This window comes from Rhineura floridana, chromosome 1 (genome assembly GCF_030035675.1).
Source record: "Rhineura floridana isolate rRhiFlo1 chromosome 1, rRhiFlo1.hap2, whole genome shotgun sequence".
Classification (NCBI taxonomy): domain Eukaryota; kingdom Metazoa; phylum Chordata; class Lepidosauria; order Squamata; family Rhineuridae; genus Rhineura; species Rhineura floridana.
In genome coordinates, this window is record NC_084480.1 from 42,480,738 (window position 1) to 42,506,840 (window position 26,103).

Genomic DNA, 26,103 nt, shown 5'->3' on the forward strand with positions numbered 1-26,103 from the left:
CCATCTTTGCTGCTAGTAGGCCAGGTGACCTCAGTGGCTAAGAATGCCTTTTACCAGCTTTGGCTGGTAAGATAGCTGTGGCAGTTACTTTACCAAGATAGCCTGATCACTGTTGTCCATGTGCTGGTAACCTCCAGGCTGGATTACTGTAATGTGCTCTATATGGGGCTGCCCTTGAGGTTGGTCTGGAAGCTGCAGTTCGTGCAAGATGCAGCGGTGTGACTGGTTACTGGGGCAGGACATCACCAATGTTACTTTGCAGCTGAAAAATTGCACTGGCTACCCATTCGCTCCCAGGATAAGTTCAAGGTGTTATAAAGCCATTGGGACCAGGATACCTGAAATATCATATTGTATTCCCAGTCGATCACCTGCGTTCAGGAGATGAGGGCCTCCTGCAGCTACCATCTCAACAGGAGGTCCATTCTGCACAACATAGGAATTGAGCCTTTAGTGTTGTGGCACCTACACTTTGAAATTCCCTCCGCTATTAAACAGGTGCCATCTCGTTTTCTTGGTGCCTCCTGAAGATGTTCCTCATTCAACAAGACTTAAGTAGTGACCTTATCCCAGTCTGCATCTGTGTTGGATTTGTGTTTAAAGATTTTTTAAAGGTTTTTTTAAGATGTTTTGTTTTTAAAATCTTACATAGATTTGTTTGCTCTCCTGGGCTCCTTCTGGGAGGAAAGGTGGAATATAAATTTAATAATAATAGTGCCGCATGCCCCTGAAATCTGCTCTACAATAGCACAATAATGGGGGCTTTAGTGTGGCAGCATTTACACTGTGGAGCTTCCTTCTATTAGACAGGTGTCAACTGTATTGGAACGTTGATGTCTACTGAGGACAGTTTTTATGCAGGCAGGACTGCACAGAGGAATGATCCTAAAAATGGGCAGTATCCAACAAACTTGTTCTGTTAGCACCAAGATTTTCAGTTGCATGATAGAATCCCCTCGCCTGCCCTGTGCCCTTCCCAAATCTGCTCTGGAGAGCTAGGAGAACCTCCAGAACAGATTTTGGGGGGCAGGAGGGGGGATAAGTTCCATTGCACAAACAAATCCTAGTGCTAATGGAACAAATTAGCTTGATATCAACCAGTGTCTGTCAATTTTAATGATGTAGCAGCACTGCATATTTTTTGTTCTAAACATAGTTTTGTAAAACCTTTTATTTCTTTGCATTTTAAAAAAATATGAAGTGCAAACAATGTGAAAATCCACTAGCAGAACAATCGTACGGTCCAAATGCATTTTAAATGTTGATCAAATGTACAGCTCAGGGTTAGTACTGAGACTGAATTTTATCATGGGTGCTTATATACCTGAAGATCAACCAGCCTTTTTTGAATGATCTATACTTACGATGAAACAGTATTAGTACATTATTAACCTGATGTAGTGAGAAAAGACTTGTATTTTGTTGAAGTAGGAAAAAGCATTTGAGATGGCAGAGTAGTAATAAAAGTTCTGAGGAGTTTTGGTATAGACCTTCCTGGAGGGAAGATGATTAACAGGGCAATTCAATGGATTTTTATGGAATTTCAGGGGTGTGGTGTGGTGGAGATGAGGGTATCTGCATAAGTGTTCAGCATAGGCTGAGCTGCTTCTGCTCTACTTCCAATTTAGCTTCCTGCATGAAGACAAGGACCCATCTTTTCTGTTAGAAAATGCCTTTTGCTGGTTGCAACTACAGCATGGTGGACTTAATTTTTGGGTATAGTACACTTTCAAAGAGGTTGAGGGGCAGTGAAACACTTTTAATGTATTCCTGCTAGCTCATTGTGAAAACTAGTGAATTCTTGCACCCCACCAGACCATTCCTGGCAAAACAAATGCAACTCCCAGGCAAGCAGTTGCATTCAGAATGCTGCTCAAGTGTGCTGTAACAACACTTCAGTTTTGACTCCAGGAAGCATCACAACAGTGTTGCCAATCTTTTTACAGCCTTGGGCCCATCTAAATTTGAGCAAGTGGTAGGGGTGCCACCCCCTCTGATCAGTCCTCCCAAGAGAGTGCATGCACTTAAACTTTATTTTTCCTAAGGGATATGTGTAAAAGGTGGACCTAGTAGAATTCATCTTGAAAAGCACAAAAACCTGAAATAAGCAGAGAAAATCATCACTCTTCAAACCTCCATATTCAGCTCTATGTGCTTTTCAAGGGAGAAAAAGGTAACCACTCTCTCTAGAAAGGGTGTATTTGTGTGTGTACTCAGAGGTTTGTGGGTGCCAGGGGAAGGCTTCAAGAGCACCATGTTGGCAACCCTTGCATCACAAGATCTCACCAGCCCATATTTCTCTAAGTTTACATACATATACTTAAGCATAGTCTTCCACTAGTTAGTTTTCTCCTTATGGTAATAGTTTTACAGCAGCCTGATTCTTGGCTTCCTTGGACCCCTGGGTCAAATGTACTCCTTCCTCCATCCACCTTGATTTTGGCCATGTCAAAAGCCCCCCCCCCCCCCGCAAAGCTGAAAGGGCAATCCCAACAGGTAGAAATTGCAATCCCAGAAGTCTGAAGAGATGAGACTGATAATATATTCAGTTATAGAAAATATCTCTACTTGTGCAATAGGGCATGTAACTCTGAACTGAACACATGCCCATATCCCCAAGCCTTCCCTTTCTCACCCTGGAAGAGGGATCAAATTAGATAAGGGCAGTTGCTGAAGCTATACCACTTTTCTATGCAGAGAATTAAAGACTATTCTTAAAGTTTTACAGAACTGTACTGCAATGCATAAATCTCATTCAAGGGAGGAGGATGGTAACAGGGTGATAATTCAATGCTAATTCTACTCTGAGTACCCACCGAAGTGCATAGACATGGCTAACTTAGGTTCATTAATTCCAATGGGTCTACTCTTAGTTGAATACAACCCATTAAAAGGATCTTTAGCTTTTCTTTAGAAACAATGGAATCACTCAATGTTCATTTCTGGAAAGTGGAAAAAAATAAGCTTCAGAAAGAAGATACACTCAACCACCTGGTTACACTTTTATTGTTAGAAGTCCAAGGCCATTTTTTCATCCAACACTGGTCTTTTTTGTGAGCTATTTTATAGCTAGTATAGCTCCAGAACTCTGGACTTCTTGGTGTTATAACCCCTCTCCATACTTTTATTCACTCCCAATCCACAATTAGAAAATAATTAATTACATACAGTGAAAAGCCAGCGTATATCAAGTAATGAAGCTCTATACATTATTGTTACTTTTAAAGCAAGACATTAATATGAACATTGCATTTTAGTTTCACAGTTAAAACTCTATTATGATCCAGCTGTTTTACAAACAATGTCTTCTTGTCATACAGCTTATGCTTATCTTTAAAGATCTCCTTGGAATTAAAACACTTCTTAAAAACTAGCACACATCAGTATACTAAACTGAATTGAAGCTCAACATCATATGAAACAAGCTTAAGTTTATAGCTGAAGTAGTTATATACAATACAAACAAGCTGCTAAAATTGTATTTGTTAATGACTTGAATTCAAACAACTGCAACACTTATTTTCACTGAGTGGATGTCAATACTTTTATGCAAGCACACTACATTTGTAGTAGTGCTTGTCAGGAGAAAGGAACAAACAGGTTTTCCAAAAACAAGTGTTTTTCCACAGTGTGCTAAAACAGTAAAGCTATATAGCAATTAAAGCCACTGAAGAACAATTCACATTTAGCCTTCCCAACTGCTGCATTATCAAGTAGTCATGCATTTTAATAATAAAAGCAAACATCTGGCCTCACTGATATGCAATAGGAAGCCTCCAAATTATTTCAAACATACAGTGTGGCTTTGCAGAATACTATGAGGTTATTCAATGAGGCACAGCAGAGTTCCTTGGGGTACATGAACTCTAGTTTTGTTTGGGCAGCTACAGCTGCTTTCTGAATGAAACAGGATTCAGTAACCAAGCTTTCCATTAAAGTGAGTGTGGTTGCATAAATACTCCCTTCAACCAGAACCACATCATGACAATGATAGTATCTTAAATGGGTAGCAGAATTCTCATGCTTAAATTCAAACCTGGAATTTTTGGAAGCCCATTATATGCAATATTCCTTCCTAATTCAACACAGCATGGAAACAGGCCCATGCCTACAGGTTTTAAGGTGTTAACAAATCAGAGCCCTATATTTGTAAAGTGTTGTAGAATTTGAGAGTCCTTAGTAACATTTTTCTGTATCAACTGACATGGAACATTTCATCAGCAAACCTGGACAGGTAGTTAATGCTGCAGTCCTATGCTCAATTATACAGGAGTAAGCCTCACTGAACACAGTACATCTTACTTCAAAAAACCCGCAAACCCAACAAAAAAACATGCATGGGATTCCACAACATCTCTTCAGAAGTGAGGCTGGTTACAAAAAACACCATGTTTAATCAGTTCAACAGGTCTCTATTTAAACACACTTTGCATGTTTAACCTGAACTGCTGGTGAGGTGGTGCTCTGGGTATGCTGATGTACTGCTCTCGTGAAGGGTTATCAAATTGTTGCTTTAATATATTTGTGTCCTCTAGGACCAATACAGGGGAAACAATCTACTCAGGGTTTCTCAAAGGAACATTGTATTACTAGAAGAGATAATCTTGCTTAAAACAGAGAACTGTACTCCACAGGATAGTATGAGTAGTAACATTTGCCTGCCTCATTCCAGCCATTATCTATGCAACCCACGAACTAGTGACTATGGCAGAATGGAATCAGGATTTGGACTCGGACTGTTATGCAACCACAGATATGTGTTCTTCATGGTATAAAATAACAGGGAGCCTCCTCAAATAGCTCTGGAAAATCCCTCCCGTGGCATATCTGCAGAAAGTTATCCATGCATCCAGTACAGAACTTGGTTTCTGTTATCAAAGAAGCACATGCTCTTTTCTCAATGCACTGGATGACCAAAATAATGAATCCAAGTACTAACAATTGGTGTGTTCATTTAAGTTAATATTTCACTGATCTACAAAATACAGTACAAGATGCTCAAACAGCTAATTACGTGCTAAATCAATCAAGGTTAACAAGATGAAGTGCTACAGATCCTTGTTACAGAACTTTCCACATGAACAGACCCTGATATTAGAAAAATACAAACCTATTCAGCAAAGAATTATAGCCCCAAATAGAATGTTTTGACGGCAAAGCTTACTCCAAATTTAAGTGCAGCCACTGTGACAGCATAATTGTGCTTCAATGTTTCAATGTTTCATATACAGGGAGGTGCAAGAAAGGTACTCAGCTTTCCAAGACTGTACGTGATTTCCTATTAAGAAGTATTGAAAATAAACTATTCCTGAACTTATGGAAAGAGGGGTACGTAATCATGTACCATTAGGTCAGAAGTTGACTGCAAGGTACAATGTACATAAGGAATTCAGATGAGGAAGTAGGGAAAGAAGATAAGGATTTCAGAAGCTGATTAAAAACCTTTTTTAAAGCCATTAGATTGTACATTTAGGCCACCTTCCACTTGCAATCTCAGTCAAACAAACAAATATAACCGATGGAAGACTTCAACTAGGACACATTTAAAGGTTATCAGGGAAGTCTGCTCTCCAATTATTAGTTTGGATTGCTGGAAACTTGACTGACCATCAACCCAGCCCCATTAGTTGCCTCATTCAAGAGAATTTCTGCCATCCATCTTACTGCTACTTTTCCTGAAAGGCGGTGTTTTTTCCTCTCCAGGAACATCTAAAATGGAAGTTGAAGCAGTGAAAGAGGTGCAGGATAGGAAAACTTTCAAGAGGGCTTGACTGCAGCAGCTTCAGAGAGGGGGAAAGTATTTGGAGCTCTAGAGCAAGCATGGTTAAGCTTTTTTGGCCTGATGGCAGCATTCACCCTTGGCAAACTTCCAGCGACCATATGCCAGTGGTGGGTGTGGCCACTCCACACTCTTACACATGCAAGATACCCACAATACCCACAAAGGATACCCACAAAGGATGCACACACATATACAGGCGCATAACCTTTCTGCCCACCCCAGTACCATGCCTATTTTCATTTTTTTTCTTTTCATCAAGAAATCGTTTGTGTATACCTGTGTGTCTAATTCAGATCTGAGAAAAAGTGAATGCTGCAAGACCAACTTTAAGAGGAGCAAGGTCAAATAAATGCTAAGTTCTGAAAGTACTTGTAAGGATAAATTATTTGTTGAATAGGGAAGTGGAAGTTCTTTCATATTTCATTTCTTTAAAAAAGTCAAGACACCTTTCTTGCAAATCCACTATGCCACTCTATTCAATTACCATAATTCACAGGAATGACACACTCACTGTACCACACTCCAACAAGCATTCAGCAAAAAAAGTTAGCTGTTTTCTCTAGATTACATAGCTTTACAAGAAAAGTTCATGTTTTACCATCTCAAGTCACACAAATAAATTAACTGATCTTCAAGCTTAATGGTCCTCAATACGACCTTAAGCGACATCCAATACACCTGCAGCTACCAGATGTCTTGAGAGCCAATCCAGTCCTTCATATAATCCCATGCCACTCCGGGCATCACACCCTTGAATGTACCAGCTACGACCACAGCAGAGTTTGTGGAGACTCAGCAATTCTGTGATTTCTTCTACTGAAAGTGCCCCTGCCACATCCTGTAAAACAAGAATCACATACTTAAGTTTATAGACAGTAATTTTAAAAATAATATTCTTATTTATGTGTGGCATATTTAAAATTAAAACTAGTACCAATATGTATTGAATTTTGTTAAAACTATTAAAACTCAAAAGTATGAAAGTACCAATCATTTTTAAATAATTGTGGCTAGAATTAAAGCTGTGAGATTTTGAAAATCTAATGAATGACCTAAATCCTGCTTACAAAAGTTTGGGCTTTATTGTTATTGGTTAAAACAACAGCTTGTTAAAAAGAAGTTGGGAAATATAAAATTTTGTGAAGTTTGAAAATCAGAGGCAGAATATGTATCTCATCTTTCTATTAATGCCTACTTAAATTTTTAAAGCTTAGTATAATGCTGCAGTAAGATAATTTAATGAACCAATGGAAGGCGTTAAAGATTTATTAGTTTATTTATTGTTTTATTTAATTAGAGGGAGGAAAAGCATTGCTTAGAGAGCCAGTGTGGTGTAGTGGTTAAGGTGTTGGACTACGACCTGGGAGACCAGGGTCCGAATTCCCACACAGCCATGAAACTCACGGGGTGACCTTGGGCCAGTCACTGCCCCTCAGCCTCAGAGGAAGGCAATGGTAAACCCCCTCTGAATACTGCTTACTGTGAAAACCCTATTCACAGGGTTGCCATAAGTCAGAATCGACTTGAACGCAGTCCATTTATTTAAGGTATTGCTTGTGACTTTCCATGTTTGCAAAAAAACAGCAGACAGTAAAAATTTTTATTTAGGAACATGGCATACTGTGAAGTCTCATCTTTACCAAACAAACAATTGAAATAAAAATAAAGTGTCATCTTAACTGAAATTACATTTCTTTAAGAGCAGATTAGCTTGTTTCCACACTTATTTTACACTAGCAAAATGAAGTTAAACAGAGTCAGAGGAGAAGAGTAGAAAGGGACCACAATACCTGCTTATTGGCAAAGATCAGCAACAAAGCATCTCGCAACTCCTTTTCTGTTAACAGTTTGGCAAGTTCACTGTGTGCCTCGCTGACCCTGTCTCTGTGGCTGCTATCAATCACAAACACTACCGCTACAGGAAGAGAACAATTATGCAGCTACATTTTGTTAACACATTTTCATTCCATATCCAGATATTTGGGAATAGAGGAGTGACTTTAGGCCTCTGTTCTATGGATGTAAACACATCTGAGGTTTGTACATATTTTTCAAAATGTGTTTTATGTATTGCAAACCAAAACTTAAACCATTTTCTTTACAAAGATAAAATGCACCATACAGCTTTCTACACTGGCATCAGCAAAGCTAAAGATCATATCAGAAGTAAATGCACAGCATCTGACTCCAGGAAGCTTAACATTTCAAGGGCAACTACACAAAGTTAGATTAATGCAAGCCACTCATCACAGACACCAAAATTAAGTAAACAAAAGCACCGTCTAGCAGCTAGATCCCTGAATACCTGTACTCTGAAATGCAATACCCACTGATTTCAATGGAATTTACTTTCAAATGGCTATGTTTAGAATTACAGGCTTAGACCATAAACCTAGCTTTCTTTACCTTGAATAGTTTTTGGGCAGTATTCAAGTAAAAAGTTGCACTAGCACAACAGGAATTCCCTCCTCCTTCTTGTTTGTGTGCCATACCATCCCCAAATCTGCTCTGGAGAGTTGGGGGAACAGATTTAGGGAGTGCATTAGGAGAAGCGGGGAGATCATCCCACTGCACAAGGAGAAATCTTTATGATAATGGAATGATGTGCTTAGCACTACACTGAATACAACCCTTTATTTTTCAATGAGTCAAGCTGGCACAACACAAAATATGGCACTCTTACCTTGTGTGTTAAGGTAATAATGTTTCCATAAAGGCCTCAGCTTGTGTTTACCTCCTACATCCCAAATAGTGAACTTCAGATTTTTATATTCTACAGTTTCAACATTAAAGCCTAAAGGGAAGTGGGAGAGAAGGGTCTTTTAATCACATTTCTAACAAAAGATTTATATATAAATTTCACTGGTTCCAAAATCATTGTTACTTGCCAATTGTTGGTATAGGTTGCATGAATTCATCCTGCTTTAACTTAAATAAAATAGTTGTTTTGCCAGCTCCATCTAATCCCAGAGTTACAACCCGAATCTCCATTTTTGGCCCAATGTGTACCCTGTTGTCCTGCAGCAGAGAGAAGAAAGATATTGAAAGAGACTTGAATTTCTCCTCCCAAAACATTTATTAGGTCCAGGTGTTGTGACCAAGGAAAATCCTGATGTAACATATGATGTAAGTTTCTTGCTTACTATTTATTTCCTTTATACCCCACCTTTCTTTTCATGATAGAAACCCAAAGCAGCTTACATATGGTTCCCATGTGGTCTCCCATCCAGGCACTGACCAGACCTGACCCTGCTTAGCTTCAGCAGGGTGCTGGCCACATGTGCCTTCAGACCATAGCCTGGGATTGTTGTTTTCATTAAATGCATAATGAAATAAACTTGTGTTCCACTTCATAGGACTATAAATTAATATGTATTCATGTACCTTCAAACTTCATTCCCTAGAGGAGCCAATGTCAGGAGAACTTCTAGTGTGGTGTCTGTTGCAGTGTGAGGAGCTGTAGTCAGAAGAGGAAGTTGGCCAATCCCTGGTTCATGCACAGATGCGTTTGGGTGGACATATGGGGCTCTTTGGATTTGTGACACCGTATTTTATTTAGGATACAGTTTCTACCCATGAGGCAAGAGTAAGAACTAAGCCAACAATTTCATTTATTTTTTAAACAAGACTTGTATTCCACTTAATAAAAAAAAAAGCTGTGACTGATTTACAGAAAATATAAAATATTACTAAGAAAATATCCCAAGTGGAATACCCAGCACTTGAGGAGCAAAGTAGGGTGAAATGAATGGTTGAAGCAAATCATTTCCTCCAAATCCTGGATATTGTTTGTTGGAGGAGATGGGCAACAGTAGCAAGAATTTAAAAAGTGGTGTTATGTTAATTTAGTATAAATGTCAAATGCTAGGATAAAGGGTGACAACTTTGTCTGCCCACCAGAAGAACATAAAAGGGCACCTGCCCTTTCCTTCCCCCTGCAGTCAGTCCCCCATGAACCCCCAAAATCTTATGTGAAGGGTTGGGAGGTTCTCTGGATCACACTGGGGGTGGGCACAGGTGGGAAGAGAAGGGCAAGACCCATTACATGAGCTGAAGCTGAAATTTCTCCCACTGGTCAGAACATAAAGCTTCTTATTGAGGATACTACAAAATCTGATATCAGAATGGTTGCCATTTTACCCTGATAATATGGGAGACAGGCAAGACAACACATTTTATGAAACTATGTATGCAAACAAAATCTATACAACTGAAAAAGTGAAAAAGGTGCACAGTCGTTCATTAGTAGATACTGTTTCAACCAAAGACATTTTGAAAACTATTTTGAATTACAGCAACAGCCACCATGCTCTGTTCCATCTAGGAACACTTGACAGAATGTTAAACAGAAGAAAGAAATTCTCTCACTCAAGACACACTAGTCTTCAGCATTATCTTTTAAATGTATATACCCAAGAAGTGATTGCCCTATGTTGCAAACTGCTTTTAAATTTTGGGAGCTTCAAAATCCAGGTGGCAAAATAGTGTTGCTGTACGGGGTGGGGGGAAGGAAAGAGAGTACAAATGTCTCACACATCTGGATTCATGTTCAGAGTGTGGAAGCAACCTAAACATTAGAAGATTGTACCTTTGTAAAAGTAACTGGAATGCTAGCATCAAGTTGTATATGGTCTGCAAGCTCAGTAAACTGTTGTTGTTGTTTCTGCAGTGTTTCTAGAAGCCTTGTAATTTCTTGTTTGGCCAACACAACTCTACAATCATCCTAAAACAAGGAAGCTAAATTTAATACACTGAACACAACATGACCACCTATGTCTCATCCATCTCAAAATCCAGTTGACCAAGAAGTTACATGACTGAATTTAAAATGGAACTTTAGCCCAGGCAGATTTAAGAAATAAATAGTTTCATCATACATCAATAGTAGAGAAATAGAAGACCTGAATGTATGCTATTCACAGGAGCTTCTGTCTGTCTTAACACACAGACAACACTACACAGGAAATGAGAGAACGCTATGGTTATATTCAACTGAAACAACACTGGCAAATATAAAGAGCTGAATGGAAAAGATAACCAGTCAGGATTGAAAATGTGTGCTACTGTCAACACATGCACTTTCTATTTTACTTTTTTCTTTTGTACGTAAGAAGCAACTGAACACCTTTGTTTTAATGCCCAAGTGATTAAGCAAGAAACATTGCCCCTATAATATTTATATCTTAAAGCCAAGGCTAATAGGTCACTACAGACAGTTCCATACAGCTAGTTACTTTTCAGAAGTGTGGCTTCCAAACATTTATCTAGAAAGAACAACCACTAACTCATTTCAACTTTTATTTAGAACCCATCCTTCAGCTCAGAAGCTACAGCACTTTTGCCTTCCTTTTCCCCCCTTTTGTTATCCTTTGTGTCCTGATATTTCTCCCTTCCCAAAGGGATTCACTCAAGAAAAAGAGTTTTACAACCCACTAGTGGGTTCCTAATCATGTGTAAAATCAGCATTTTAGAATGACTAAAATTATACATACAATTAACACAGAGTAAATCTCCAACACAACTTTTTCCCAACATTTATTATTTTTAAACCACCTAATATTGCCAGCCTTAGAATTAGTGATCCAAGATGCAGATACCCAAGCATGGATGTGAGCCACATTATGGATACCGTACCTGCTGCAAGGTCTTTTCACAGTGAAGGCAAGCTGTTGAAACCTGTGACAACAGGATAGTCATGTCTTCTTGCTGTTGTCTAAGCCAGATCAATTTCTCTCGCACATGCACATCAACCACACTAAGTGCCATTTCTTCTTGGCGGCAAAGGGTCTCATGAAGATCAGAAAAATAGGCTCGAACACATGAACGAGCATTCTCTGCAGTACCTGGGACCTGGGTGATTATGAAATCAAAGAGACAGGCATTAAGTTGTTGCAGACCTCTAAGACAGAGCTTTATTATCCTTCTTCATTGTGTTTGGCTGCCACATGCTTCCAGTAGGTTTCCACATTTCCAGAAAGGCACATTTCTAGAGAAATTAGTGTTCATTTTTGAAATGTTACCAGCCTCCGTTATTGTGGGGAAAAGAAAAATAAAGTCAGCATGTTTGGAACATTTAAAAAAAGGACAAAAATGTGTATTTTTTTTGACAATATGTTTTTAACCCTTTTTTAAATACGTTTTTAAAGATTTTTTAAAAAATGTTTTTAAAGTTGTTTTGTTTTAATGTATTTTAAGGTCTGTTTTTATGATGTTTTGATGTGTTATTAGCACTTTTGTTTGCCACCCTGGGCTCCTGCTGGTAGGAAGGGAGGGATATAAATCAAATAATAAATAAATAAATAAAAATATTTTATGTTTTCAAACCTTATGATGCCTGTTGGGTTTCATTCATTCAAAGTGCTAACTCCGATGCTGAATCAACCCAGATAGAAGATGCAGAGAACTCCATAATATCTATTAAAACTTTACTGTTAAAACTGCTGTTAACACTACGGTGCTTGCACCTTCCCAGTAGTATCTATTCTTCAAATAAACTTTGTTAAATGCTTTAACAAAACACTAAACAACCTATTGGTACATTGCTTTTAAAACAGGAACTCAAGAGGAAAATCAGAAGTAACTGTCGACCACACTTATATGTTGGGAAGATACATACAATACAAAATTATGTATCAGTCACAAATTACTAGATAAAAAGCAAAGTGTAACACATTTACCAGGCATATTCAACAAATGAAATGTGCAAGTTAATTTGAGCTATCTGATTCATGAGATGTTTCCATGGTATCAAGTTGTATATGGTAAGTTGTTGTAAAACGCTGAGAGCTTCGGCTATGGGGCAGTATACAAATGTAATAAATAAATAAATAAATAATAAGTCTTATGTAATCAACACTGCCATTTTTGCATAATACAAAGGTTGGTGTCCTAGTCAAATCAGCAAGAAACAGTGTATCAAAATAATCTGAAAAGAAATCCTTAGAAACATAAACTGGAATCCAAAGAATCACATAACTAGTTCTACATGCTCAGGAAACTTCAGGTTTGTACTTTCCTGAGAGCTGCCTGCCAAGTAAGCCATTTTTGAAAATGAAAGGACTTTCAAATCCAGTCTATGATGTGGCATCAGATACGGGAGTGAGTAAAAATCTTCCTGGGTGAGCCTCAGTACTTAAGACTTTCTATGATTTTCATTATCATCTATATAATTTCTCCAAAATCAATTATTTTTGCTTCTTGATGTCTGCTTTCTCCTACAAAACACTTTTGCAAAATAGCCCATCACCATCAATGAGTTAATAGAATTCTTAGCTCTATCCACTCCTTGCAAGAGGCCTTCTACCCTTGCCAATACCAACTTACTTAAGAAAAACCTTTTGTGACTCGTGTTAATACTGGATAATGTGGCATACTGCTATTTTAAAAACATATGGGGGGGGGAGAGATATTCACAGTTATAATAAAGATTATATGCAAGTTGAGCTTACATGTTCGGTGTGGGCCATTCCAATGCCATCTTCAATTATCTGTTCTCCTCCTTCTATCTGTTGAACTATTCCAACCAGTTTCCGAGAATAATCTGAGATTTCTTCTGTGAAAGTTCTTATACAGTGAGCCATGTCTAAAATGGAAGCACGGATCTGGTTTGCTTCTGGTTCCAAAACACTGTGCTAGGAGGAAAGCATAAAAAATAAATGTGAACATTCTTTTCCAAATTCGTCCCATCTGCACCTTTTTGCCTACACACATTACGGGACAGGAAAGAGAACAAAACTTCAGACATTCTGTCTCAGGTGCTTAGCACAGAAAGCTGCTAAGCACCTTTATAGTTAAGATTAAGTATAAAACTTTAAAATCTTACTACGATAAATTAAACGAGATCACTGACTGACAGATGATTGAAATAAGGAGTATGTAAAGACCAGTTATCTTTCAGAAGTAACAGAAAAGTAAAGATATGCATCAGTTGGACGGCATTATAGACCAAATTATGAACACATAATTGTCTAGCAGTCCTACCATGTGTCTACAAAAAAGTGGCTTTAAGGACACACAATGTTCCAGGGTGTCATGAAGCTAATTACATTATTAAAGCTACAGAAAAGGAGAGGGAACACTATACAGTCTGATAATTTGTAAAATGGGCAAGGGAACACATTCTCCTTCTCATTCATTTTCATATTAAGTGATATAAGTGGAGAACAAAGAACAGACAGAACCTACTTTATGACCCTGATGCTTTCCATATTCTTTGCAGACACAACACATTAGGGGACTGGCTTGACAACCTTCTTCCAGGCACACAAATTCAATAGCATGCACCTGGTGCTGAGAGCACATGGTCTTCTCATGAGGTTTATCAGCAAGGGGCACACGTCTGTGTTTTGCAAGTGTCTTCGTAGAATGTGTAACTTGGGAACACTCTGCACACAGGTGAGTGGCACAAACAGTGCAGTACACTGAAGCAAGGTGAGTCTCATCTTCATCACAGCGGATGATGCACTAACAGAAAGAAAAAACAGCACATTATTTTCTTATGATGAAGTGTAGTATAAACATGTTTTTAATATTACATTCCATGGCATTGTGCAGCATAACAGTAAAGAACACTTTTAACACTGACTAAAATGTGCACATTTAGACCAGTAAAATCTATTAAAAGGCCTTGGTAACTAAAAATGCTTTCCCCTTCTGCCTAAATGATAGGTGGTGTCTATGTCAGGGGTGGAAATCCTCAGGGTTGTGGTCCAAAAGCAGCCCTCTGCACTTCTCAATCTGGCCCTCTGAATGCTCCTCAGGCCTCTCATTGGCCCTGCTTGGCACCACAAGTGCTGGAATGTATCTTTGAATAATGCCTCATGTTTGTTTGGATGGAGGAAACAGAGGTGTGTGAGAGCACGTGTAGAAACTAGCCTACTGTAGAAAACTAAACTTTACATTCACTGCTCCACTCACCTTTGCCCCTGGCTACTTCCACCAGTGACATATGGCCCTCAAAAGGTTGCCAGAATGGAATGCAGCCCTTAGGCTGAAAAAGGTTCCCCACCCCTGCTCTGCATGAAAGGTGTTCCACAACTGAGGCACCACTGTTGAAAAAACCCTTTCCCTTGTAGAAGATCTTCGTACCTCTGATGGAAGAGGTAGGTGGAGATAGGGTGCAGCTGATCTTAAAGGACAGGCAAGTTGGTATGGGTGCAGGTGCTTTGTTTTAGGTATTTAGGTCCCAAGTGGGTTACGGCTTTCAACTGGTCCTACAAGTGAACAGGGAGCCAACCAAGCTCATTTAGGATTTGTGTGGAGGCAGAGATACACAACAGTCAACATTCTGGAAACCATATTGTGTAATAACGGAAACTGAATTGTTTTCAAGGGCATCCCCACATATAACACACTGCAGTAATCCACTCAGAAAGATCATCAGAGCATGAACCATTATGGTCAGTCTGTCTGGCCAGTGGCTGCAGCTAACAAATCAGCTGCCAAAGGTATTACATACCACAGAGGCACTTGGTCCTCTTTTGAGTGCTCGATTAATAATTCATTCCTGTGATAAAGGGGAATTCCCATTTGTTAATATATTTATGTTAAAAAACATATATTATGCCAACCTTCCCCAACCTGGTGCCCTTCAGATATTTTGAACTATAGCTCCCACCAGCCCCAGCAGCATGGCCAATGGACAGGAATGATAGGAGCTGTAGTCCAAAACAATTTTCTTCAACCTTGGGTCCTCAAATGTTGTTGGACTACAAACCCTATCACTCTCAGCCATCTTAGCCAATGGTCAGGAATGGTAATTGTAATTCAACAACACCTGGGAATCCTAGGTTGAAGAACTGTGGTCTAAAATGTTTGGAGGAAACTAGGTTGAGGAAAGCTGCATTTTTAAAAGTTTACTATTTTTGCGAATCAGAATCCCAATGCTTACCCAATCATTGCCTAGTCTATAAAATAAAATATTGTGGATATCTGCTTTAGGGCACTAGCATATTGTTCCTAGGAACAGATTGTTCTTGACTTAACTACATGGCCAGAAATATCAGGTGGAATAGCCATTCCTTGCCAGTTCTGCTTCAGAGCACAGGTAAAGGACTGTATGTTTGAATAATCCCCTATGTCAGAGATTCCATGGTTAGGGAAAGCCAGCATGTTAGGAGAATAAATTCTAGCCTAATTTTCTCCTTGATATGCAGGATAGTGTGCATAGATTGTTTTACATGAAGAAGGATTCAAACGTGAGCTATCCTGCTACACCTACAATCTGAAGTGATATAGTCCAGAAAGAGCCGTACCACGATACTCCTGAACCTGTAGTTTATCTCAAACTCATGATTGTTTTAATGTAGTAATGTTGCAACCAGCTATAATGGTGAAAGAGCTGAATTAAAATAAAACATTTATCATTCTAAGGTAACCAAAAAGGACAATCAAACTGAAGTATAACAAAAAGAGATTGGTCACCACTAAACTGAAAGTGACACAATGAAATACACAGTCAATTATTACTACCTCTCCAGAGAGACCAATAGCTTCTTCAGTTGTCCCACATTGTCCACCAAGTCCATTTTGAAGTCGTTCCAGGAGTTCCAACAAAGCAAAGTTTTTTTTCAAACCCCAGACACCAGAATCTCCTGTTTTTTGGGAAAAAGACTGAAATCAGCAAACTTCTGTCACTGAAACAACATTCTTTTTAAAAGTTATCCCAAAGCCAAAGAAGTTTTTCATTTTGCACATTTCTCTCTCAAGTCTTTTATTACCCACTATGGTTTATAAGATGCCTTATTCACCATATTTTGCCCAATGTCTGATACAATGTGGCACAGCAGCGCAAGAAGTCTTTTGATAGCTTTCACAAGACTTCATGTGATAGCACCAATGCATTTTTCCTTTCACTCATGGTTCTCTGGATCAAATCCTTTGCATGCAATCTAAAACTAAGAACTTTTAAGGTTCATTTATTTTAATGTGATATACTGAAGAGATCAACAGGGTGTAAAAATGCTGGCCTTGGGCTGGATTGTGCTGCTAATCTTTAACAGCAGTACTTTACAAATGTTAGTGAAATCTAGTTTGTACTGGCCCAGTGGAAACTGCTTTGATTCCTGTAGGCTTCAGTCTCTAATTAACATATCCAAATATTTTTAGGAGCCAAGATAAATACTTCCACCTTTTCAGATGTGATATTTTCTTGGATGGATTCCAGTATAATACTTCAAAACAAATTTTGGTTTAGATTATGAAAATTTATTTCAGCAAATGTAGGAGCTATTCAAAGTGTTCACTATCAGGTTCCTCATACAAATATTTACTTGTCATAGGTCACATGTGCAAGAATGTAGGATTTTGTAGATATACCTATTTCATTATATCTATGTAATATTCTAAATAACAAAAAAACCTACAGTTTTGGGCAGCCTTTCCTAAGAAAAAGCATGAAGCTTGAATAGCAGAGAGAGTGCAGATCAGAAACAAGACAGCATTATGTAGGCAGTCATGGAGTGAATACTGGGCACATTGATGACAGAATACCAGTCACTAAGTAGGCAAACATTCCTCTTTGATTCATCAGTGACTGGGGACATCAGAGCCAGAACACACATTTTAAGCAACAGAAATTAAGAAGAGCTGCCCAAGAAACCTGACCAAAACTCCAAAAGGATAGCTGTGACTGTCTCACACACAAGTACAAAAGGAGAGGAAGGAATTATTGACCAGTGAATGCTAATTTGGAGTTAATAATATCCATTCTGAATCTTGTATTAATTTTGATTTGTACTCCACCAAGACTGTTCTCTAACTTTTCAGTCTTACTTTCCAAACTCTCCCCACACCCGTACTAATGTTTCTCTTTCAGTAGGTAAATTTACAAAAGTTATTAGGGCTGTCTTTGTAGGGACCAGCATGAAGACTAACTTATTTAATGAAGATCCCTTAATGCTGTTGATGGGAATGTGAAACCAGTGCCATAAAGTCAAATACTGGTCCCAATAACTGCAAACTGCATGTCCTTTGGAAGGATGTGTGCACAATTTGAAGGCTGCCAAGAAATCATGGAATGGATTCCCACTAATTCTACAAACAAGAATGGGGGAAAGCAGCAAACTGGTTTCCCTCATTCCCTTAGTATTCAGGAAAATAATAAAAGGCATGGCAAAAGAATTTTATGTTGGGATAAGCAAACTTGCATACTTTTAATAGGGAGATGTCCCTTCTAGCCAGTACACCTCTATGCTTGTTCACTGTGATATAACTTCCTATTGATAGGTATGAAGCCACAGGAGAGAGAAGCCTCCACAGGTTTCTCTCCTAGATGATCCCAATCACAGACTAAAATCTACTACCTGCTTCTATCTTTTCTCTCCAAGCTAGAGCCTATGTTTCCTAAACATATGAAAGGTTGTGAGTAAACATTCTTAATACTTTTTACCAAAGAAGACAGTCTCTGTTTTTTTATTCAGCTAGTCTGTATGAAGGGAAGGTGGGCTGGTTAATTCTCATTCCACTTTGCAAAATATATACTCTGCTAAGAAATAGAGCTACTAAACTGTTTCTATTTCATTAAACCAAACTAAACTCAGGTAAACTGAGAATTAAACCAGCTTTTTGGGGATTTTATTTTGTGCCTTTTTAGCATGTTTGTTCCCCGCCCCAGTATCACACACTAGCTTAAAGAAACAGTCTTCTGAGTTGTTTGCAACCAAGCTCTTCTCAGACCAGCAATAATGAACGTATATTCAAGACAACAGAGCTTTTACCAGAAAAATGCCAAAGCTAAGTGCTCTTAATTTTCAACAATGGAAAGATAGAATAAAAATTGCACTAGAAGCAAATTAAGTTTATTCTTGTACTGAAGACCCAAAGCCAGAGGGAGATGGCCAAGGGATAAGGGATTGGGGGGGGGGAATGCCATTGCAAAAGCTATTATTTTTGAGTCTCTGGAAGACGAGCAGCTGATTCATACATGGGAATGTAGAATAGCTAAAGAAATGCTGGATGGCCTTCAAGCCTCATTTGGCTTTACAAGTTTCAAATCTCAAACAGTATGGATCAGAGAGATGGTGAAGATGAGGCTGGAATCAAAGAAAGATTGTGAAAAGCATATAACTTCTTTGATTACTGTATTTGACAAATTAAAGTTAACTGGACTTGAATTTAATGACCAACAGAAGTTGGGTTTCCTTATGTGCACATTGGGACAGAAATTTAACCATTTACTTCTCTTCTAGACCACAAACATGAAATTAAATTTGAACAGGCAATTGCTAGACTTTAGAGAGGAATGTATTGAGCAGAAATGCCCTTCTCAGTCACCTACAGCAAGTGGCTCAAATTACTTGGTGAGTGGGAAGGATAGGTGAAAAGCCCCACCCAAGAGCCAATCACAATACTGTTTCACCTGTGGTGGGAGAAGCTACCTGGCTAAGCAGTGCCCCTCACCCAAGAGTTCCTCAACCAATGGTATCTCTCCAAGTTTCAAATAGAGAGAACAAAGACACCATATTTTACCTGATCATAACAAAAGGCCTCAGAAAGCAGGAGCCGAAGGGAGCAAGGATCTATAAGTATAACTATAAGCCAAAATCAAGCAGCTGGATAATTGACAGTGCATAGTACTTTTACTGATGCTTTCCTTTATGACATAGACAGAAATACTCAAGGAGAAATCCAAACTACAAATGGCCAACCCATGGAGATTCATGGAGCTGGCACTATTGTTCTAAAATGCAAATTACCTGATAAAACTATAGAAAACAGACAATGTTTTGTTTGTTCCTGAATTGAGTTGCTGCATTAGTCAAGAAAGGATTCACAATACATTTCCAGAATGTACAGTAACCAAAAATAATGTTTTGCTTGCACAAGCTTTTGAAAATGATGGGGTTTATGAGCTGCATCTTTCAGCTGAATAAGCAAATGCAGCCATAGTGCATAAGGAAGAGACCAGCCTAGAAGTGTGGCACTGGCATCTGGGACATCACGATCCAAAGGCGATCCTGCAACTACAGAACCAGAACCTTACAACAGGTATCAAGGTAAACCCAAAGTACAGTGATAGCACAAGCAGGTGTGTAAACTGTACTGAATAAAAGGGAGTTAGGCCCTCATTTCCACCAAGGATGGAGAGGAGAAGCACCAAGGTGCTAGATCTTATACACAGTAACCTCTGTGGACCATTTAATGTACCCTCACTTGCGGAGAATAGATATGTTCTAATTTTTGTGGATGATTTTTCGAGGTATTGTGTCACCCACCTACTAAAGGAGAAGAGCGAAACGCATGAGATGCTGAAGAAATACATCTCAATGATCTGCATGAAGTTTGAGAGAAAACCAAAGGCTCTACAAACAGACAATGGTGACAATGGTTTATCTCACACCATAGACAGAGCTTCCTGGATGAGCAAGGCATTTTGCATAGGAGGCTGATCAGCCATACTCCTGAGCAGAATGGAATTTCAGAAAGGAAACTCAGATCTCTTCTGGAAATGACTACATGTTTGTTGGCTGACACTGATTTACCCAGCAGACTCTGGGGTGATGCGATTGTCACTGCAACGCATCTCCAGAACAGATTGCCAACCAAAGGCACCACACACAGAATTCCAAACCTAAGATATATTCAAGTGTTTGGGAGCATCACATTTGCTTACATAGCAAAACAAAAGAGGCAGAAGCTAGATGCCAGGACAGAACAAACTATTGGCATGGGCTATGCTCCTGAACTTAGAAGCTCTGAACGGGGTGGTTCATGACAGATGCTATTGGAGGTCATTGATTCATAGGGTCACCATAAGTTATAATCGACTTGAAGGCACATAACAACAACAACAATGCTCCTGGTAACAAAGGCTACAGAGTAATGAGCTTGAAAAGTGGCGGTCAGCATAAGACACGTTGTCTACTTTGATGAGCAACGCAGAGCTGACAAAAAAGGGACTGTGCTAGATTTCTCAGAAGAGCAAGGACACTATATTCAATCCTCATAGATATGCCAGTGCCTACATATGAGACACCAGTGACACTATAGACATTTGCACTACCTGACCCAAACCTTGGGCAGAAGGAAGAGGCAGAGACTGTAGAAAATGAGTCACAGACTGACAGCAGTACAGATGCAGATGAGGATGTTGAGATGACTGGGCTGGAAGATGCTGCAGAACCAGACCAGATCCCAGAACAGGCTCCTAGATGCTCACTGCAAACCAACAAAAGTGTACCACCTCTACACCTGTCCTACCTCACAAAGTCAGCACTACCTAGCGAACCATCAACTTGGGAGATTAAGCAGATGCCAGCAACCAAGGCCACTCAATGGGGAAAATCTGGAGGAGATAGATGCACTGCACAAGGATAAGATGTTGACCCTGACAGAGCTGCCACCAGGCAAGAAAGCCATAGGGTGCAGATGGGTATTCAATGTGAAGCAAGACACAGGAGGAGAAACTGAACGCTACAAGGCAAGACTAGCTGCCAAAGGTTTCCTGCAGAAAGATTAATAAGATTATGATGCAATGTTTGCTCCCATTGTTAAAAACAGCATCATAAGAATGGTACTAAGTGTGACAGCCTCCAAACAGATGCATGTCAGACACCTCAATGTACAGACTGCCTTTTTGCATGGAGAAATAACAGAGGAGTTATATATGCAGCAACCCCCAGGCTTTGTGGACCAGAAGCAAGCACATCTTGTCTGTAAATTTAAAAAGGGCTTGTATGGACTCAAACAAGCTGCAAGGGCCTGGAATGAGAAACTAGATAAAATGCTCCAGGAGGAAGGCTTCAAGCAAGGTGAGGTACACCTGTACACCAGAAGCAAAGATGGATATTTGACTTTTATCCTGACTTATGTTGATTATCTGACTGTAGCGACTCAGCGAGACCAAGACTACACAGAAATTGTACATCATTTAAACAAAGAAGTTGAAATCAAAGAATTAGGCACTGGAACATACTACCTAGGCATCCAGATTGAAAGGGAAGGAGGTGGCTACTATCTCCTCAACCAAAGGCTAAAGATTGTTAAACTTTTAGAGACTCTAGAACTCAAAGATGTCTACCCTGTAGCATCACCCATGGTGATAGAGTTTCCAAAACTTGTGTTACACTGATGCAGACTAGGCTGGAGACAGTTCAGTCTCCAAATCCACCAGTGGTTTCTTGTTTACATATGGAGATGGACCTATCTCCTGGGCTAGCCACAAACAAAATATAATAGCATTTTCTTCCACAGAATCTGAATACATAGCTGCGGCAGAAGCATAACAGTAGATAATGGTATCTACACATATTTATATACTATCACTCTTCTCTTTCTTTGCTGTCTTTCCCTACTATTCAAATTTAGATTGTAAGCTCCTCAGGACAAGGACCTGTCTCTTTCTTATGTTGCTCCTTACAGTTCTATGTACACTGATGGCATTATACAAATTAATGCTAAATAATAAAGACCCTCTTCCACAACCTTGTTTGACTCAACCTGTCCAACCTTGCCACCAGTTTTGTTGTGTAATGATATTAAATACTAAACACCTGCTCACGGATGCTTGTGATGTTAGAAATATAGAGTGGTATCAAACTAAGTTATACTCAGAGGTTCTCCTTCCCTAGACCATTAAAACTTTCATAATCTTTGCAATGTGCCTTTCCCTTTTCAGCACATCACACAGCTGGATCTTTTAAAGGGCACAAGCCAAACTTCTGAACAGCCTTGCAACTAATGTCAGTGTTTGTTTTCTCAATGGTGGTTTGCCTCAGTGTGTTCAAGCTATGCAGAGATATTCTAAATGTGTTTATTTGTTGTGCCTGTCCACTTGATAAATCTCTTAAATGAAGTCTCTTAACAAAAGATAAAATCTAGTTTAGACCTGCACCTATTAGATATCAGACGTTTTAATGTCATTCTGGCCTCCCTAATGGGCATCATCATTCTCTGTCTCTTAAGATGCTCTACATTAGATGGCTTGGCATAATTTCCTATTGCTGCTTCCAGCATTAGAGGTGATTTTTCTCTTAATACTAGCGATGAGCACAAGTGGGGAAGGTGTTATTGTGCTTATGACCTCCTTGTGGGATTCTCATAGGCATCTGGTTAGCCACTGTGAGAACAGGATGACAGACTAGACAGGACATTGGTCTTCTCAACAGGGCCCTTCTTATGTTCTTAATTCAACAATTTCAAAGAAGCTTACCTAACTCAGTAACCTGCCGATCAAAAGGACATCGAACTGCTCTGCCATGCAGAGGAAGTCGAGTGAGACAGTCATGACAGACAGTATGGCCACACAAAAGCAGTCTAGGAACTTTGTCTCCTTGCAGTGAAAATACATCTTCACAGACTCCACATTCTAGAACCTATAATTTACAAGGGAATATGTTCAATTTTAAGCATTATGGAAGGGCTATAACTCAGTGGTAGAGAACATGTTTTGCATGCAAAAGGTCCCAGGTTCAATTCCAGACATCTCCAAATAGGCCTGGGAAAGATTCCTGCCTGGTGCCCTGGAGAGCTGCTGCCAGTTACTGTCAACAGCGAGATGGACCAGTGATTTGACAGGGTATAAGGTAGCTTCCTATGTTCCTAAGCAGTTAACCATTTCTATATAGGATGCAGCCAACAAATGCCACTATGGATAAAGATGGGGAAAACCCCATCCTCCCCTCAGCCAGACCTCACTGAGATTAGATTTAGGGTCAACACACTGGCTCTATACACCAAGAAGTATTAGATAGGTGTGGGGAACATTTGGCTCTCTGGATGTGGCTGAAATACAACTCCAATCAGCACCAGAAGACATGGCCAATGGCCAGGGATGATGTGAGTTGTAGTTCAGCAACATCCAGAGGGCCAAAGGTTCCCCACACCTGTATTAGATAATCAGTGTATCCTGAGAAATGCAGTCCACATCCTGAATCATATCAGACAATGCTTTTTTTTTTTTTACTGGTTGGTATGGGATATTTCCTTACAACACAGTCCTATGTATGTCAACCCTAATTTCAAAAGTAAGTCCTACTGGGTGAATTGGCGCTTACTTCCAGGTAAGGGGTATAGGACTGCAGCCTTAGTCTCAAAATACTTGCACTTCAATGAAGGTAAGAGACAGAACCTTTCAGGTAACTGATCCCAACAGAGCACTTTGAAGGAACAACTGCCTTTTGCCCTATGGAGATATTCATAACCAATCATGTTGAGTTTTTCAAGATTTTTATCGCACAAGACAACAGCAACATTCCTCATTTATTTGCTTAATAAATTTATATTCTGAACAGGGTGGTTTATAACAGATGCTATTCGCTGATTCGTAGGTTTGACGCTGATTCGTCACAAATTCATAGGATCGCCATAAGTTATAATCGACTTGAAGACACATAACAAGGCAGCACACAAAATTTATAAATTAAACAAGAATATAGCAATAATATTAACATTCTTAATTAAAAAATCAGTAATATGTTAAAACATCAAATGCATACCCACCACTGTGAGTAACATAGATAATATGTCAGGAAGCTAGAATGCAACAATTTGTATGGGTTTGTAACTTTTGTGAACTTAGTTGTCAGGCTGACCTATAGGGTCAAGCTGACATTTTAACCAGGATTGTTAAGTATCACTCAGGATAAAGTCAAACAATTTATCAATTGGTTGGTAAAATTCCATCTACATTATGCACAGTTCTCTGTATAGCAGCAAATCCAAGCTTCGTGCCTGTAAACATCACGGAAGCAGATGAAATATAGCTACAAAGTGGATCTCATGTTTATCCTCATAACCCACCCAAGGTTACTAGGGACCCTTAGCAGCCAAAGCAAAAAGCACTGTGTACATCAAATACTTTTAATCATTTCCAGGAGCATGGACAGAACACTATCGAGATCCAATACCCACTTTGGTCTACATTCACTGTACTTTTGTTTATTGTACTTGGACTGTTCCAAAAGTTGCTTGTATAGTGCCAAAAGTATGGGATTCTGTAGTATACTAGCTTTGCCTCTCCTCATACGTTCTGCACCTACACCAACTTGAAACTAGGCTTACATTGCGACTTATTGCTCTGGAATGGTCCTGTGCTTTCAAGAACTCTGTGACAAGCAGAACTTAAAACAGAATTAGGGTTGTAGTTCTACTCAGAGTAGACCCAATGAAATTAATGGACCTAAGTTAGTCATGACCATTAATTTCAACAAGTAAATTCTGAATAGAACTTAGTTGGATACAACTATACATTTTTTGTTGCTTTACCATCACTGCACCTTCATGTCCTAAAATACACCTGTTTAATTTCTGCCTAACATACAGCTATAAAAAAACCTTGAATCGTGCCAGAGAAAACGGCAGTAACGTAATTTGGCGTGTCTGCTCATATGTCAACCTATCTAACATGGACTGTAAATCTCTTGGTTTGTACACTACCTAGCATACAAGGGTGGGGTCGGCAGGGACGGGGGGGGGGAGGGCATACATCTGAATACTAAGTGAAGACAAGGAGGCAAGAGAACCGGACGAGGATTGCCCAGCTCCAACACAACTGACGAGAATCAACCCACAAAAGGTAAACTCTTACAGCGGATGCTACAGATTGGGAACCAAAAGCGAGCAAAGGGGGTGGGGGCTCAATCCTGTCAGACACCGAGCAACGGGGGCCTCCGGCAAGAAGGTTCGAGTCGAGAGACCCACCCAACCTCACTCTCCTCACCTTCACAACAGGCCCAGCCGGACTCCGGCTCTGTCTGCACCCGGTATCCATCCCTGCACCAGCCCCAACCTTGTTTACACCTAGCGCGGCCATCTTGGAAAAGAAAGAATAAAGACCAAGAAGAAGCGGCCTTCACCGCTCCCACAGCGGAGGGTACCCCTGGAGACGAAGGGGGCGGGGTTACGCGCCGACGTCACCAAAGAGAGCCGTAGGTAAGGATACTGTATGAACGTCAAAAAATAAGGACCGATTTCTTATGTCTATGGTTCTCCGGACACCGGTTTCTAACCACTGAGCATGTCTATTTCCTGTCACACACTCCCTTTCCTTCCCACTGTGCCACGGCCCACCATGATAAAGGCTATACGGTTCGCAAAAGACTGCAACTCCCATCATGCATCACTTTGACAGCTCGATGTGCCACGGGAGAATTTTCTTTTTTAAAGAAAAAGCTGGGGCCCTCTGACGTTACGGAATCCATCCTTAGGGAGCTGAGGATTCTCGAAATACGGAAGCCGACAAGGAAGATCAAAGTCGTTGCTGAAGAGCAGGCTGGGGGTTGTAGTTTGCGAAGAGATTGCGGTAGTGACTTGCATTGCGAGAAACACAGCTGGGGGAAGATAGAGGAGAATTCCTCTCGTTTGGCGCGGCGTATTTCTGTTTC

At 39.7% G+C, this 26,103-nt stretch overlaps 2 protein-coding genes across 2 annotated transcripts in view; one reads left to right on the forward strand and one right to left on the reverse strand.

The window, feature by feature from the left end:
• Positions 1-2,978: 2,978 nt before the first annotated feature.
• Positions 2,979-25,802, reverse strand: TRIM23 (tripartite motif containing 23). The gene is made up of 11 exons (XM_061619263.1): positions 25,440-25,802; positions 22,932-23,094; positions 16,253-16,374; positions 13,967-14,245; positions 13,231-13,413; positions 11,417-11,632; positions 10,371-10,505; positions 8,671-8,800; positions 8,466-8,576; positions 7,573-7,697; positions 2,979-6,620 (listed from the first exon to the last, which is right to left on the reverse strand). Exons 1-11 carry the CDS (start codon positions 25,530-25,532, stop codon positions 6,441-6,443), a joined length of 1,737 nt encoding a protein of 578 aa, XP_061475247.1. The 5' UTR covers positions 25,533-25,802; the 3' UTR covers positions 2,979-6,440.
• The window catches only part of TRAPPC13 (trafficking protein particle complex subunit 13), a 31,159-nt gene continuing 30,610 nt past the window's right edge, over positions 25,555-26,103 (forward strand). Inside the window, exon 1 of the mRNA XM_061619306.1 lies at positions 25,555-25,651. The gene's annotated coding sequence lies outside the window, so the exon portion shown is untranslated. The remainder of the gene's footprint in view (positions 25,652-26,103) is intronic.